The 16,799-nt window shown below is 46.8% G+C and overlaps 1 protein-coding gene and 1 non-coding gene across 4 annotated transcripts in view; one reads left to right on the top strand and one right to left on the bottom strand.

The window, feature by feature from the left end:
• Window positions 1-702: 702 nt before the first annotated feature.
• LOC130030833 (U6 spliceosomal RNA) lies at window positions 703-814 on the bottom strand. Its single transcript, XR_008793512.1, has one exon. It is a non-coding gene; the product is annotated as a U6 spliceosomal RNA (small nuclear RNA).
• Window positions 815-4,487: 3,673 nt separating this feature from the next.
• The window catches only part of CBFA2T2 (CBFA2/RUNX1 partner transcriptional co-repressor 2), a 115,433-nt gene continuing 103,121 nt past the window's right edge, over window positions 4,488-16,799 (top strand). For 2 of the 3 annotated variants that reach the window (XM_056121282.1, XM_056121281.1), the window contains exon 1: window positions 4,488-4,665. In XM_056121282.1, the coding sequence (XP_055977257.1) occupies window positions 4,632-4,665 (34 nt within the window). In that variant the 5' untranslated portion in view covers window positions 4,488-4,631. The remainder of the gene's footprint in view (window positions 4,666-16,799) is intronic. The other variant, XM_056121283.1, reaches the window with a different exon arrangement.

The following is a 16,799-nucleotide window of genomic DNA, read 5'->3' as shown; positions in this document are numbered from 1 at the left end:
CCTTCCTTCCTTCCTTCCTTCCTTCCTTCCTTCCTTCCTTCCTTCCTTCTTTTTTTTGCATGCAGCTGATTTCTATCCAACCCTTGCTATCACATATGACCCCTGAGCACCACCCAGGAGTGATCCCTGAGTACAGAGCCAGAGATAGGAATAGTTTTTTTTTTTTTTACTCCTGTCTGCACTCAGGAATTACCCCTGGCGGTGCTCAGGGGACCATATGGGATGCTGGGAATCGAACCCAGGTCGGCCACGTGCAAGGCAAACGCCCTACCCGCTGTGCTATCTCTTCAGCCCCAATAGGAATAGTCTTTGAGCACCACTAGGTATAATTCAAAAATCCTCCCTCAACAACAACAACCCCCCCAAAAAAAACTGGGGGCCAGGGTGATAGTATAGTGGGTAGGGCATTTGCCTTGCACATAGCAAACTTGAGTTTGTTGACATCCACATGGTCACCGAGCACCACCAGAAGTAATTTCTGAGTGCAAAGTCAGCAGTAATCGCTGGGTCTGGTCCCCAAGTGAAAAAACAAACAAACCAACAAAAAAATTCCAATGACAACAAACAAAGAAAATGGAAATAATGATGCCGAGTTATGCTCAATAATTATCACAGGAAAAAATTATTTTGCAGCAGCCCTAATGGATTATTTGTATATGTATCTACCAAAAGTACATTAAATGATTATCCACTAAAGTGGTGTTCATAGAGAATTTTCCCACTGATAAGTATGTCATCCTTGGACAGAGGACATGCTAATCTTTCCTGCATTGTTCCAATTTTAGTATATGTGTTGCCGAAGTAAAGTGAGCACTATAGATAAGTTTTAGCATAAAAATACTGATGTATGCAATAGTTTTATTTTTATGAAAATAAAATGAAAATGCACTAACAATGTGGTCTCAGTTGTAAAAATATTCCCACAAGTAGAAAAGCATTGAAGGGAACAGAAACTAGTGCAATGGGTGAGGCACTTGTCTTGCATGTAGCTAACCCCAAATTGTTCCCTGCTATCACGTATGATCCTTTGAGCACTTCTAGCAGTGATCCAGAGCCAAAATTAAGCCCTGAACACTGCTGGATGTGACCCCAACCCTTTCCTCCAAGTAGATTGGTAGGGCCAGGGAGAAAGCATAGGAGCTAGGAGTATGTACCCAACCCTGGTTAGACCCCCAGAAGCACATTGCTCACTGAGCATCACCCGATGTAGTCCCGATGGTCTTCTGCATCACAGGGTCTAAGCAGCACTGCATCATCGGGTTGTTTCAATGCACTACTGGCCTGGTTGTCCAAATGTTTCCAGAGTTGCCCACGGGCCACTGAGCATTGCTTGGGGCAGGGAGGTCCAAAGGGAAAAACAAAATAAAGCAAATCAGAACTATGGAGGTAGAGCACATACCTTGCATGTGTAGGCCCTGGGTACCATTCCTGGAATTGAAAATTGAAAAATTAGAGAGGTTTTAATTTTGTTTCTAATCTTGTTGTGAAGCACAGTAATTCCTCACTGTAAGTATATTGCTCACATTTCTTTCATAATCATAAGCAATAATGAATTTAATAATATAACCAGTGGCCAAGAAACTCAATTTACTCCTTTCTCCCTCTGGGAGCTTTTCGGCTCTTCAGCCTCCTATGGAGAAAAAGCATTTTCCCTTGCTTATTAGAAAAGTCCCAGTCATGCCAAATGGTTTTCTGGTGCACAGATAATCTTTTTCAAGCGCCATGGGCATTTCAGTTTCCTGTTTACCCAACAGGAGCAAACACCTTAAAGGCACTTCCCCTCACTGACTGTCATATGTCAGGGCCTGGTGTTTATCATTCATTTAGCTAGCCGAAGGGGCATGGCTAGGGCAGATGGCAGGCAGCATGCATTTGTCTCTACCACCCATCTTTGTTCTTCTTGTCAGTAGTGAAAGAACAACAATTACTTGGGGGATTTTTGTTTTGGAGCCACACCCAGCGATGCTCAGGGACTATATTTGACTTGGTGCTCAGGGGTTGCTCCTGGAAGTTCTTGGAAGTCATGTTGTGCTAGGGACTGAACCTGTGCTCCGGCGCTTCCAGCTATTTCCTTGCCATGCTATACCCCTCACCTGCCTGCACCACCCCTCCACACACACACCCAATTAAAAAAAACTTTTTTTTTGTTTTTGGTTTTGAGGCCTCACCCAGTGGTGCTCAGGAGGTACTCCTGGATCTGCACCTAGACAGCATTTCTGGTGGTGCTTGGGGGACCATATGGGATGCCAGGAATCGAACCAGAGTCAGCTGTGTACAAGGCAAACATCCTGCCCTCTGTTCTGTCTTCAGCTTTTTTTTTTTTCTTTTTTGGGTTACACCCAGCAATGCACAGGGGTTACTACTGGCTCTGTGCTCAGGAATTACCCCTGGCGGTGCTCAGGGGACCATATGGGATGCTGGGAATCGAACCCGGGTAAGCCACGTGCAAGGCAAACGCCCTACCCGCCGTGCTATTGCTCCAGCCTCTCTTCAGCTCCTTTTATCTCAGTGTTTTGCTTGTAAACTTTGCTTATGGTGTCTTTGTGCTTAAGAGTTTGGAAAATTTAAATCTCTTGTTCAAGGGCCAGAGCAGTGCAGTGGATAGGGCGCTTGCCTTGCAAGTGGCTGACCAGGATTCAATCCCCAGAATCCTGTATGGTCCCCCAAGCGCCAATAGGAGTAAGCACTGACAGGAGTAACCCCTGAGCATCACTGGGTGTGACCCCAAAAGTAAATTAAATAAGTAAATTTTAAAAAATCTCTTGTGGAGCTGGAGGGATAGCACATCAGGCTGAGCGTTTGCCTTACACGCAGCTGACATGGGTTCGGTTCCCAGAATCCCATATGGTCCCCCAAGCAGCATCAGGAGTAATTCCTGAGTGCAAAGCCAGGAGTCACCCCTGTGCATCACTGGGTGTGACCCCCAAAACCAACCAACCAACCAAACAACCAAACGAAAAAATCTCTTGTTCAATTTTATTAACCTAAAAGAAATTATTTGTACGGGGGCTTTGGGGCCATACCTGGTAATGAGTGGGATGTAAGGCGAGTCCCTTAACATCCATACTATCTCTCTGTCCCTTGTTCCATTTTTTTTTGTTTTTGTGGTTGCACCCAACATGCTCAGGGATTACTCCTTGCTTTGTGTTCAGGAATCACCCTATGGGGAGCCAGGGATAGACCCCTGGTCGATGACCTGCAAGGCAAGCTCTCTACCCTCTTCTATTCCTCTGACTCCTCAATTTTAAACTTATTTTATTTTATTTTTTTGCTTTTTGGGTCACACCTGGCAATGCTCAGGGGTTACTCCTGGCTTTGCACTCAGGAATCACTCCTGGAGGTGCTTGGGGGACCATATGGGATGCTGGGAATCGAACCTGGGTTGGCCTCATGCAAGGCAAACACCGTACCCGCTGTGCTATTGCTTCAGCCCCTAAACTTATTATTATTTTTTTTGTTTTTGCTTTTGGGTCACACCCGGCGATGCACAGGGGTTACTCCTTGCTCTTCACTCAGGAATTACTCCTGGCAGTGCTCGGGGGATCATATGGGATGCTGGGTATCGAACCCGGGTTGGCGTGTGCAACGCAAACGCCCTACCCGCTGTGCTATTGCTCCAGCCCCTTATTTTTTTTAATAGTGTGTCACATCCGGGAATGCTGTGTGCCGGAGGAGTGGTATGCATACCAGTTATCTAAACCCAGAGTTTTCACACATGAAAAGCATGTACTCTACCACTTCAGGAGCATCCCTGGCCCCATTTTCTTAGCTTTTTATGCTAACAGTCAGGGTCAACAAGTTGATTGGCAAGAAAGGACATCATTTGCAGAAAAGAGGGAAAGCATCTCTCTTTCTCATTGTGGATTTAATTAAAGTGTATAAAAATAGCACCTGAGCATGACAGAGGTCAATAATAATAATGATAGCTAACAGTTATTAAAATTATGATGATGATAGGGCCCAGGGGTGTGGCTCAGCAGTAAAGAACATGCATATGCATGAGGCCTGGGTCCGTTCTTTGGCTCTAGAATAAAAAAAGAGGATGGCATTTTGAACCCTTGAAAATGATAGAGGCCTAAAAACGGGGACGGTACTTGTTAACAGACCTCGGGCGGGCGAAGGCTTGCAGAACTCAGGTGCGGCGTTATCCCCGATCCCTCAAGCCCGCCTCCTAGGACTCCGCCCCCCGGGCCCTGGCCACGGCCGAGACCTTAGCGTGAAGCCCAGTGCCAGAAGAGTGGGCAGCGCGCGTGACAGACGCGCGTGATGCTGGAGGGGCGGGGCCGAGTGGTAGGGCGCGCCGGGATAGGACGGAGGTTCGCGCGGAAGGGGCGGGGCCGGCGAGGGGGCGGGACTTGACCGGATCTGGTCCCGGGCTTCCGCGTGCGTTGGTCCGGAGGGCGGGAGCGCGCGGCGGGGGCGTGCCCGGGGCGGGGCGGGGCCAAGCGGGGGGCGGGGCGGCGCGCGGCCTAACGGCGGCGGCGGCGGCGGCGTCGGCGGCGGCGGCGGCGGTGGCAGCTTCGGCGGCGCCTGGGCTGGTGGCGCTCGGCGGCTGCAGGTCCCGCGGCGGCGGCTGAGCGGGACCCGGGCCGCGAGAGGAGCCGGAAGGCGCGGGCCGGTGTGGCCGGGGGATGGTGGGCGTCCCCGGAGCGGCCGCCTTCCAGCGTAAGCGAGGCGGGAAGGAGGGCGGCCGAGGGGGGCGTGTGAGGGGCCTGCGGCGGCTGCCACGGGCGCGAGGCCGCGGTGGGGAAACTGAGGCCCGGGGCCGCGCGGCGGATCCAAGGTCACGCGGCGGGCCGGGCCTCCCCGGGCTCGCCAGGCGGCCCCGCGCGTGCCCGGCGCCGCGCCGACGGCTCGGAGTCGGGCTCGGGCTCGGGCGCGGGGCGAGACGGGGCGGACCGCGGCCTCGACGCCCAGGCCGGGCCGGCGGCCCTCGGACGGGCCCGCCGAGGATTGTTCTGTGTTTCCGGCGCGGAGGCCCCGAGCCGGGCGGCGGGCGGCGCGGCGCGGCGCGGCGCGGCGCGAGGGCCGGGGCTGCGTGGCCGAGGCGCTGGGGGCGAGGGCGGCCGCGCTGCCGGGGCCTGCCTGCGGGGCGCGCGGGTCGGGTCCGGCCCGGCCCGCCCGCTGCGCGCTGCAGCCGCACTCGCGGCTCCCGGCCTCAGTTCCCTCATCTGTGAAGTGGGGGTGCCCCGCCCAGGGCGTCTGCAGACGCCCCCTCCCCCCCGGTTTCGGGCACGCCGGCAGAACGCTTGGCCCGGACTCGGGCACACAAAAGCACTGCCCGTTTGTAAGTCGCGGGTGGTCCGTGTCCACTGTGACCCTCCCCCGGAAAGCTAGACACTGGGGCTCTGGTGGTTTATTTTGGATGGAATTGTGTGTGTGTGTGTGTGTGTGTCTGTCTGTCTGTCTGTCTGTCTGTTTCTCTCTCTGTCTCTGTCTCTGTCTGTTTGCCTTTCGGTTCTGGTCTGGCAGTGTGTTTTGCTCACCTCCGTGTCTTCAGTCCTGCCTTTTATCTCGTGTTCCTCCAAGAATTGTGTGCTGACTATTGGGGGGGGGAGGGAGGCATGGGGGAGGTAGGGGCGGGGTCTATTAACAGCAAAATTTTAATTGTTCCTTGTTACAAAAGCAATTATAGCCTGTGTTTTTTGAGCACCAGGCATTTTGCTTTCTATTCATTTAATATTTATTAAATCATCTATTAAGTAAGAAGTACCATTCTCAGCTCTGGGAATACGGCCGCGAATCTGTTAGACTAAACTTAGGTGAGCTTTGAGTTTTGATTGGAGGAGGGGAAGGTAGCGTAAATTAAACAGATAAATACACTTTGTGTGTTTTACATAACCCTGGTGACTACAATAGAGTTGAGTCTATTAATGTGCCCATCCTGCAGTGGAGAAAACTGAGAGACAGGAACCCTGCAATCTAGTCTTAGAGCCAATATTTCTTACATAAGGCGTCTTTCCATTGCCACTTGGAAGTAGATGACCCTGCTAATAACGCTTTATAGTCTAGCCTGAGGTTGCTGCTTTTGGTCATTTGATCAGTTCCTTTTGATGTTTATAATGAGAAATAAGATAAATAATCCTTTATTGTTTTGAATTTTGGGATCATACCCCGCGAGTTACTCCTGGCTTTACACTAATTAGTCCTGGCCGTTGCTCAGGAGAGGTATGGGATGCCAGGGATTGAACCTGGGTGGACTTGTGCAAGGCAAACACCTACCCACTGTACTATTGCTCCAGCCGCAGTAAATAACCCTTTAAATTTTTAAAAGGTACATCATCTTAGTAGTGTGAAAGAACATAATTTCCTTTTTTTAATGTTTTAATTTAAAATATACTGCAAAGTACAACTTCTTATTCTATAACAAAGTTTTATTTAGTTTATTTTAATGTTCTCAGAGAGCTCTATTATATTCCTAGGCATTATACTTTTTCTTTTCTTTCTTCGTTGAATTTTTTGGCTTTTTCGATGCTTAGGGGATTCTCTTGACTCTGCATTCAGGAATTACTCCTGACAGTGCTCAGGGAACCATATGAGATGCCAGGGATTGAACCCGGGTCGGCTGCATGCAAGTCAAATGCCCTACCTGCTATGCTCCATTCCTACTCTTTTAATCTGGAAGCATATAGTAAGTTGCATTAAAATACTGAGATGAATGTTTTCAGCAAGTTCGCATGATACAGTTAGATTGACCATCTGCTATGCATCAGTCCCTGTGTTGACGTTTGGATTGCAAAGATAAATAAGAGCAGACTCTTGCCTCTGGAAACTTACTGATAGTCTTGATTGGCTAATGTTTTTAACTGAAGTGCTGGGAGTGAGGATGTAGATGCTCAGGGTCCCTGGGGGAAGTAGTCTAGAGCAATGGCCTCAAGTGTTTTGGTAAATAGGGTTGATGTTATGTGAATGCTCTTTCCATCATTGATAGTGTTGACTGTTCTCACTATTACATATATTTGATAATTTTTGGTTTGGTTTGTTTTTGGGTTACACCCAGCGAACTCAGGGCTTAACTCCTGGCTCTGTGCTCAGGATCACTCCTGGCAGGGCTCTAGGGACCGTAAATGGTGCTGGGGATCAAACTTGAGTTGGCTATATGCAAGGCAAAACCCTTTTCGCTGTGCTATCACTCCAACACCGTATTATGTATGTTTTAGAATGTACAGAAATAAAAGCTTTACAAAAGGATGAGCTAAAGTAAATATAATTAGAAGTTCCAATATTGTCTTTTCACACCCCAATGTGTGAATAACAACTGTTCCTCCTGGGGTGCAGACCACTGACTTTGTAGTTGGTGAAAGCTTCCCCTCAGTTTGTTCTGTTAAATTCGATTCTAGAATTTGTGCCGAGGTAAAAATCTTGGGTTTCAGTCCTTACTAGCTTTGAGATTTTTGGCAAATAATATAACCTTTCTGCTCACTTTATTTCCTTCATCTATAAAACTGAGATGAGAATACCTACTTTATTTGCAGTTTTATTGTGTTGATCTTACTGTCTAGTAAGGGCATAAGTAAATGAATAATGATAAAGTGGTTTTTTTTGTGTGTTTTAAGGCAAAGTTTTGGGACTGCAAAGGAGACATATTTTTTGGGGGCTTCGAGTGAAATTCAGCTAAATCTGGGAAGGATGGGGCCTTTGTTTAGGAGTAGTAGGAGGAATGAATCTGACTGACTGAGAGTGAAAACTTGGAGGATACTGAGGGCTTGCCAGGTAACTTTTCAGATCTGGGTTTCAGGCAACCTGATTGAAGCTTGTATACCTTCTTAATAAGATAACTGAGATCTGGCTGGAGTTGTTTCTGGCTCCAGCCAGATGGCAGGGAATTCTGTTCCAGCACTTTTCACAGCACCATAGCTCTTTACTCTCTGGTGGCATTTAACCTCATTCTCCTTCTTAGTTGTTCAAGATTATAAACTCCTAATTTAAGGTCCTTGATGTTTTTAAAAGCCTTTATATTTTTGTGGTTTTATTTTGAATAGCAAGGTTAGTGTGGTGAGAGGTATCTAAATCCTTCAGGGGCTGGAGGGATGCACAATGGGTAGGGTGTGTTTGCCTTACATGCCAACAACCCAGGTTTCATCCCTGACATCGCATATGGTCCCCCCATGTCTGCTAGGAATTATTCCTGAGCATAGTCAGGAATAAGCTCAGCATTGCCTGGTGTGGTCCCGAAACAAAAATAAACAAAAAATTTGTTCTTTCAAAAGAATTTTGAACAATTAAAAGTGAAATGGTAAATGGTGATCACGATCACGCTCATCCTCTTGTTCGTCGATTGTCTCGAGCAGGCACCTGTAACGTCTCCTTCTACCTAGCCCTGAGATTTTAAAAGAGCCATTTCAATGCTCTTTCAGGATTAGGAGGATGAGACCCATCATTGTTACTGGTATTTAGCATATTGAGTACGACACGGGAAGTTTTGCCAGGCTCTGCCGTGCGGGCAGGATACTTTTTGTTGCCTGCCAGGTTCTCCAAAGGAAAGATAATAAGATGTCGTGCGGCCGCAAATGTGGCCACGCGCTTCTGGGAGCTGGGTTTTATAGTCTCTGCATCTTGGCCATTGATAGGACCAACCTGGCGCTGTCGGCAGCTGGTGGATGTGACGCCTACCTACTGGAAGATGGGGGGGTCTGGGTGGAGAAGGCCCAGTCCCAATCCGGGTAGGCTTGGAGGGAGACCTCAGCCCCAGGACCTGCATGCCTGGGTTCCTCTGCTAGTTCTTTCATGCATGAGGCCCGTCCGGATGTGTGGAGAGTGGTCCCAGCATGGCCGTGGCTGGCTCCGGAGGTCCTTAGCTGCTGGGGCTCTGCTTGGGGCAGGGGAGAGAAACTCAACCCTCTCCCCTCCAAGGGGTCCCGGTGAGTACAGCCAGGTGCGGGGGCAGGAGACTGCACTGTTCTTCTCCGGGATCTGGGTTTTATAGTCTCTGCGTCTTGGCCGTTGATGGGACCAACCTGGCGCTGGCGATACTTCTAGTAAAAAACTTGTTTAGTTTTTTTTTTTCATACCCAGTGATACTTAGGGCTTATTCTGGGATCAAGGATCACTCCTGGCGGCTCAGGGTCCATATGTAGTGCTAGGGATTGCTTTGATATTTTATGATAGCTGTCCCTGTGTATACTATTCAAAAGGAGTGCAAAATGTGGGGTTTAGTAACTCCTTTTTTTTTTTTTTTAATTCTTCCCTTCTTTTGTTGTTGTATCAGTGCCTTAGGCTCATACAGTGTTTACTGGGGATCACACTCTTCAGTTATGTTGCTCTTATACATTCTGGTAGTGATGCTTAATAGTGGTTGCATGCTCCCTGAGCATTGTGCTCTTTAGTTGTGCTTGAACACACCTGGCTACAGTCTGCTAGAGCTCACACATTGTTTTGCAGAGCTGAAGGTCCTCAACAGTAGCGCCACTGGGTCTGCTTTGGGTGCTTGTGGTCAGTGCTGAGGATCTCTTTATCTCATGCTTGCACAGCAAGTGCTTTTGCCACTGAGCTATCCCCTGGACCCAGTTCAGTAACTCGTTATCTTAGGCATTAGAATAATAGAAGGGCCTTGGAGATAACTCCAAGGGTTGGAGCAGAAGCAAATTTGATCCTGATTACTACTTGCACCACATGGTTCCCCAGCTCTGTCGGAAATGTCCCCTGAACACACTGGGTGTGGCCCAACTCCCCCTCCAAAAAAAAAAAAGTGATAAAAAGTGATATGAAAGTGTACAAGAAAGACTTCACGAAGGCTAATTAGGCTCTTAAGGCCCAGTTCATCCTTTTCACTCTTTGCCCTGGAAGGCTGACTTACTTACTGTGTGGACTTCTCTTTCCTGTGAAGTTAAGCTTAATTTCCATGCTCTTTTTTGTTGTTGTTGTTGTTGCTTTTTGGGTCACACTTGGCGATGCACAGGGGTCACTTCTGGCTCTGCACTTAGTAATTACTCCTGGCTGTGCTCAGGGGATCACATGGGATGCTGGGAATTGAACCCAGGTTGGCCACATGCAAGGCAAATGCCCTACCCGCTGTGCTATCTCTCCAGCCCCAATTTCCATGATGTTTTTTTTTTTAATTTTTAAAATTTTGTATGTTTTGGGTCACACTCAGTGATGCTCAGGGGTCACTCCTGGCTCTGCACTCAGGAATTACTCCTGGCAGTGCTCGGGGAACCATATGGGATCCTGGGGATTGAACCTCGGTGGGCTGCTTGCAAGGCCCTCCCATTGTGCTGTCTGTAGCTCTGGCCCTCTCCATGCTCCTTTCTGATGGGTGTTGTCTCCGATTGGCCATGTCCCTTGATTGGATATTGCCATACTCCTTTATGCCTTTTAAGGTGGTTCTCTTTATGATTCTCTTCTTGTTGGCTTGGAAAGGTTTTATGCTCTATATTTCTTGACTTATTTGTATCCTCACTAGTCCCAGGATATAACTGCCCTTTGTGATTATCTTATATCCTCCCCCAACCCCCCTTTTTTGGGGGGGTCACACCCGGAGATGCTCAGGGGTTGTTCCTCCTCTGCACTCAGGATCATTCCTGGCAGGGTTCTGGAATGTGGTGCTGGGGATCAAACCTCCGTTGGCCACGTGCTAGGTAAACATCCTATCTGCTGTATTACTGCTCAAGCCCCCTCTAACCACCTCTTTTTTTTAAAAAATAGTATTCTTTATTAAACATTTCTTAAGTTGTCCTTACTAAAGTATGTCTATTTTTCTGGTGGGATCATGTGATTTAAATTTGTGTCTTGTTTATAGGGTAGCTTCTCAAACTTTAACTCAGATCTCATACATTATCTAACATGCTAACATGCTTCAGAGATACTTACTTGAGTCCCCAGCTCATACAGATTCATTTATTTGTAGGGTTTTTTTTTTTTTTTTTTTTTTTTTTTTTTTGCGGGGTTGGCGGGGAGGATACTAGAAGTGCTCAGCCTTACTCTTGGCTCTCAGGGCTTACTCCTGGCTCTGTGCTCAGGTAATCACTCCTGGTGGGGGTCATGAGACCATCTGCAGTGTACAATTTCAAACTGGGGTTGGCATTCTGTGGAAGCAAACACCTTAACTCCTGTACTATCTTTCCTGCCTTCGTTGCAGATTTAGACTGGACAGGGTTTGGGGAGATAGTGCAAAGGATTGAAGCACATGCCTAGCATGTGAATACCAATTCCTGGCACTTCAGTGTGCCCCAAGCACAAACAGGATGTCCTTGGTGGCCACCAGTACTGCTTGGTAGATTCCTCTGCCAAAAAAAAAAAAAGAAAAACCCAACAAATTAGATAGAGAGGAGAGTCTCCGGTAATTATGACTGTGAGAGATGGCATCTCATCCTCTCCTGTGTTTCTTACCTATACTAATGACAATTATGTATTTCATCATTTTTAATTTTTGATGTTTTGGGTCACATTCAGTGATGCTGAAGGGGGTCACTCCTGGCTCTGCACTCAGGGAAAACAAAAAAGGAGCATGGAAATTGGGGCTGGAAATATAGCACAGCAGGTAGGGCATTTACCTTGCATGTGGCCAACCTGGGTTCAATTTCCGGCATCCCATGTGGAAAGAACAAGGAAGAAAAGAGGGGGCAGGGAGATGCTTCAAAGGGCTGGAGTGCATGCTTGTTTGTCCGAGTCCTGAATTCAATTTGTGGCACCACTTAGTCTATGGAACATAGCAGCCAGCAATTTCAAGCACTATAGGGTGTTTGTGGTTTTTTTTTTTTCTTTTTCTTTTTGGGTCACACCTGGCGATGCACAGGGGTTACTCCTGGCTCTACACTCAGGAGTTACTCCTGGCGGTGCTCAGGGGACCATATGGGATACTGAGAATCGAACCCGGGTCGGCAGCGTGCAAGGCAAACGCCCTACCTACTGTGCTCTGAGTGCAGTGCAGAGCAGAGCCAGGAGTAACCCCTGTGCATCGCTGGGTAAGACCCCCCCCCCCCCCCCAAAAAAAAGAAAGAATTAACTCATTTTATAGAACTAATACACAAACCAAAACCTGGACACTGGACACTGTGGACACTGTCATCCCATTGTTCATTGATTTGCTCGAGCGGGCCCAGTAACATCTCCATTGGAGACTTTGTTGTTACTGTGTTTGGCATATGGAATACGTCACGGGTAGCTTGCCAGGCTCTGCTGTGCGGGCGAGATACTCTCGGTAGCTTGCTGGGCTCTCCGAGAGGGGTGGAGGAATCGAACTCGGCTCGGCCATGTTGGCTGCGTGCAGGGCAAACGCCATACCCACTGTGGTGTTGCTCCAGCCCAAAATTAAGATAGCAGTTATTTTTTTTTTCTTGGTTGGGGGCACACCTGGTAATTCTCAAGGCTTTCTCCTGGCTCTGCACTTTGGAATCACTCCTGAGGGGATTGGGGGACCTTATGGGATGCCGGGGATTGAACCTGGGTCAGCTGAACACAAGACAAGTACCCTACCCAATGTACTGTCTCTCCAGTCTGGTAGCAGTTAATTTAACTATTTTGGCAGAGGGTGGACATTTGGGCTGCATTCATTGGTCCTCAGGGACTACTGTTGTCTGTGCTCTGGGGGTTACTCCAGGTGGTGCTAGGAAGGACCATGTGGTGCCAGGGATCATATGCCAGTGCAAGAGCCTAATCCCTTTAGTGTCTCCTCAGCTCTTAACTTTTTTTTTAGGTGGGGCCACCTGGTGGTGCTCAGGGCTTACCTCTCTGGCTCTGTGTTGAGTCATTCCTGTCAGGGCTCAGGGGAACATAAGGGGTGCTGGAGATCTAACCTGTATCGCCCATGTGCAAGGCAAGTCCCTTACCCACTGTACTGTCTCTACTGTCCCATCTCCCCGATTCCCCCTCCCTCCTTTATAGGCCTCTGTCCTCAGTGCTGATCAGGAGCCCGCAGGACTGCAGCTGGCAGTGCTCAGGGGCCCATACAGTCTTCTGGGTTGAATTCATTTATGTGCTTACCATCTAATCCTAGCTATTCATTTAAAATGTGTTGGCTGGGTGGAGGGGGCCGAGCCATAGTGCAACGTGTTGGGTGTTTGCCTAGCATGGGGCCATCCCAGGTTTGATTTCCCTACATCCCATATGGTCCCCCGAGCCCACCAGGAATGATTCTTGTGTGCACATTCAGGAGTAAGCCCTGAACACTACTGGGTGTGGCCTAAAAAAGAATGTGTTGACTGGGTCCGGGAGATAGCTCACAAAAGCTACTGCTTTGCATGTATGAGACCTGGGTTTGATTTCTGGCACTCCATGGGTCACTCAGGCATCACTGGGAGAGACACCGCCCCCCCCCCCAGCATCAAGCTGAAATTCTACACCAGTGTTTCTTCCATTGTAAATTAGGCATGAAAATACTTGTTAAATGTGTTGGCTATCACTAAGTGGGAAAATGAAACACTTTTCCTGCTCTTTTAACTTCCTACATTCGAAGGATCATTTAAGTTATCAGAAAGAACATTTGTAAGAGGAGGAAAACCATGCTTATAGTTATGTGTACATTACCACATTACAGAACTTTTCCTTGCAGTTTCCTCCATTACGTGGGGCAGGGTATTCTGAACCTTTGTTGCCTCATATTCTGTATCCTACCTAATTTACCACCTTTACCCAATTGCAGAGTTGAGTGAAGTGAGTTGAAGTCTTCAAGAATTCTACTGCCAAAAACCTTAATTATTGGTTAAGGCTATTTGCATGTTAATTTTTTGGGGTGGAGGGGCACATCCAGTGGTTCTCAGGGCTTACTTACTTCTGGCTTTGCACCCAAGGATCATTCCTGGCAGCCTCAGGGACCATATGGGATGCTAGGCATCAAACCCAGGTTGGCCAGGTGCAAGGCAAAAATGCTCTACTAGCTGTATTGTCACTGTAGCTCCTGCATTCTGTTTAGTCACAAGAGTTCTTGTGTAGAGTTGAGTGTAAGGTTTTCTTATTAGAACAGTTGATACTTTGTTTTGAGGTCTGTTGAACTTTGATTGTTTTGAGAGTTGTAATTTTGTAAGTTGAATCATGTCTTGGACTTTTGATGATTTTTTTTTCATCTTGGATTTTAATTACATTTTTGCCAGTATGTTTTCCTACATATGGACAGATTCTAAAAATAATCAAGAGATTGACTTTTTAGCCCAATTAGCCCTCCCGTTGATCTTCGATTTGCTCGAGCGGGCCCAGTAACGTCTCCATCGGAGACTTTGTTGTTACTGTGTCTGGCATATCCAATAAGCTTGTTTTTGAATAAGCATGTTGTATAGGGTTTATAAATCTCTATGATCAGTTATTTGAATTTAATGAATACTTTTAGGCAGGAAGGATGGTTCAGTCTTAGTTGCTTTTTGTCCTTTTAGGTTTTTTTGAGGGGAGGGGCAGGTGGCTCTTCTGGTAGCTTGGGAAGAATCTTTTTTTTCTTTTTGAGAAAGAATCTTTTTTTTTTTTGTTTTGTTTTTGTTTTTGGGTCACACTTGGTGGTGCTCAGGGTTTGCTCTTGGCTCTGCACTCAAGGATCATTCCTGGCAGAGTTTGGCGACCATATGGGGTGCTGGGGATTGGATCTGATTTGGCCAACTGCAAAGCAAATGCCCTATTTGCTGTACTGTGCCTCGGGGCCTTTGGGGAAGGATCTTAAATGGTGCCTGGGTTAACCAAGTGCAAGGCAAATGTCATAACTCCTGTACTATATTGCCTGTAGCCCATAACTGCTACTTCTTTTTATTTTTTTTTGGAGGGGTGGGGCGGTTTGGTGCAGCCAGCATTGATTGAAGGTTATTCCTGACTGCACTCAGGGATCACTTCTTTTGACCTTTGGGGACCATATTAATGCCGGATCTCCTGTACAAGGCAAGACCCTATCCACTGTACTATTTCTCTAGCCCCAACCCATAACTTCTTTGTTTAAATTAAAAAAAATTTTTTTAATTGAATCACTGTGAGATACACAGTTACAAAATTGTTCATGATTTGGTTTCGGTGATACAGTGTTTCAACACCCATCCCTTCACCCTTGTACATTTCCTACCACCAGTGTTCTCTTTCCCTAGAACCTTGCTGCCTCTACTGCAAGACACTTTTCTCTCCCTCTCTCCCCTCCCCTCATTTTAGACACTATGATTTGCAATACAGTTACTGAAATGTTACGAAGTATATATCAGTTTACCTCCTTTCAGCACTCAGTTCTTTTTCACAGTGATCATTTCCAACTGTCATTGTCATAGTGGTTCCTTCTCTGTCTAATTGTCCTTTCCCCAACTTGTGGCATTCTTCCAATCATGGACCAGCCTCCTGGCCCTCGTTTCTACTGTCTTTGGGTATTAGTCTCATACTATGTTTCTTTATATCTTGCAAATGAGTGCAAGCATTCTATGTCTGTTCCTCTCCCTTTGACTCATTTCACTCCTCATGATATTCTCCATGCCCATCCACGTGGAGGCCTTGTAGTATTCCATTGTGTAGATGTACTATAGTTTCTTTATCCAGTCATCTGTTTTGGGGTACTTGGGTTGTTTCCAGATTCTGGCTATTGTGAATAATGTTGCAATGAACATAGAAATGCAGATGACTTTTTCTGCATTGTATTTTTGGGCTCCTAGTATATATTCCCAGGAGTATTACTGGGTCTTAAGAAGCTTACTTTCTAGTTTTTGAGGAATGCCCATATTGTTTTTCAAAAAAGGATGGACTAGTTAGCATTTCCACCAACAATGAATGAGAATCCCTTTCTCCCTGTATCTGCACCATCACTGGTTGTTCTTGTTCTTTTTGATGTGTTCCAATCTCTGGCATAAGATGATGTCTCATTGTTGCTTTGATTTGCCTCACCCTGATGATTAGTGATGTGGAGCATTTTTTCATGTGACTTTTGGCAGGCCCATAACTTCTTAAACTGTGGGTTTTGACCGTATATCTCATACAGGAATCGAATGCCTGTTGAAAAGATGGTTTAAATTAAATTTCTTGGGCCAGAGTTATTGGGCCAGAGGTTAAGGCTATTGTTTTTTTTTTTTTTTTTTTTTTTTTGGATTCAGCCGACTCTAGTTCAGTATCTGGCACTCCAGGGTCCCTTAAGGACCATTAAGGGTCATTGCATTTATATCCTGCAAATGAGTGCAAATGAGTGCAAGCATTCTATGTCTTGAAGCAACACCTAAGCACAGAGCCAATAGTAGGCCCTGAGTACCAGGAGGTGTGGCCCTATTCCCACACCCAATAAATAAATAAATTTTTTGGGGGGGCTGGAGATATAACTAAGTGGGTTGAGGGCATGCTTTGTATGCAGGAGGCCCAGTTTTGATCTCGAGCACCACTGGTCCCCCAAATGCTTTTAGAAATTGCCCTTGAGCACTGAATCAAGAGTAGTTTTTGAGCACCACTGGGTGTTGCCCCCCTAAATATTTTTTTCATGATTTATTAGTAAATGATTTGTATACTTATTTTATATATATACCTATATGTTGGAGTTTTAAAATTTTTTGGGTGAAAAGAGTTATGAATGGAGAAAGTTTAAAAAGCTTTGGTTTTTGTCTGAGTGCCCGAGAACAGATGACTGGTTGAAGAAACTTTGGTACATCTACACAATGGAGTACTATGTAGCTGTTAGAAAGGATGAAGTCATGAAATTTACATACAAGTGGTACTACATGGAAAGTATCATGCTAGGTGAAATGAGTCAGAGAGGGATAGACATAGAAAGATTGCATTCATCTGGGAAACATAAGGTAACAAAATCGGAGACTAACACCCAAGAATAGCTGAGATAAGTACCAGGAGGTTTACTCCATGGCTTGGAGGCCAGCTGCACACTCTAGGGGTAAGGCAGCTCAGATAGAGAAGGGAGCACCAAATAAAGG

This window comes from Sorex fumeus, unplaced genomic scaffold, assembly GCF_029834395.1.
Source record: "Sorex fumeus unplaced genomic scaffold, SorFum_2.1 ptg000044l, whole genome shotgun sequence".
Taxonomy (NCBI): Eukaryota; Metazoa; Chordata; class Mammalia; order Eulipotyphla; family Soricidae; genus Sorex; species Sorex fumeus.
The sequence above is the reverse complement of the archived record's forward strand: the minus strand, read 5'-3'. Positions and strand labels throughout refer to the sequence as shown.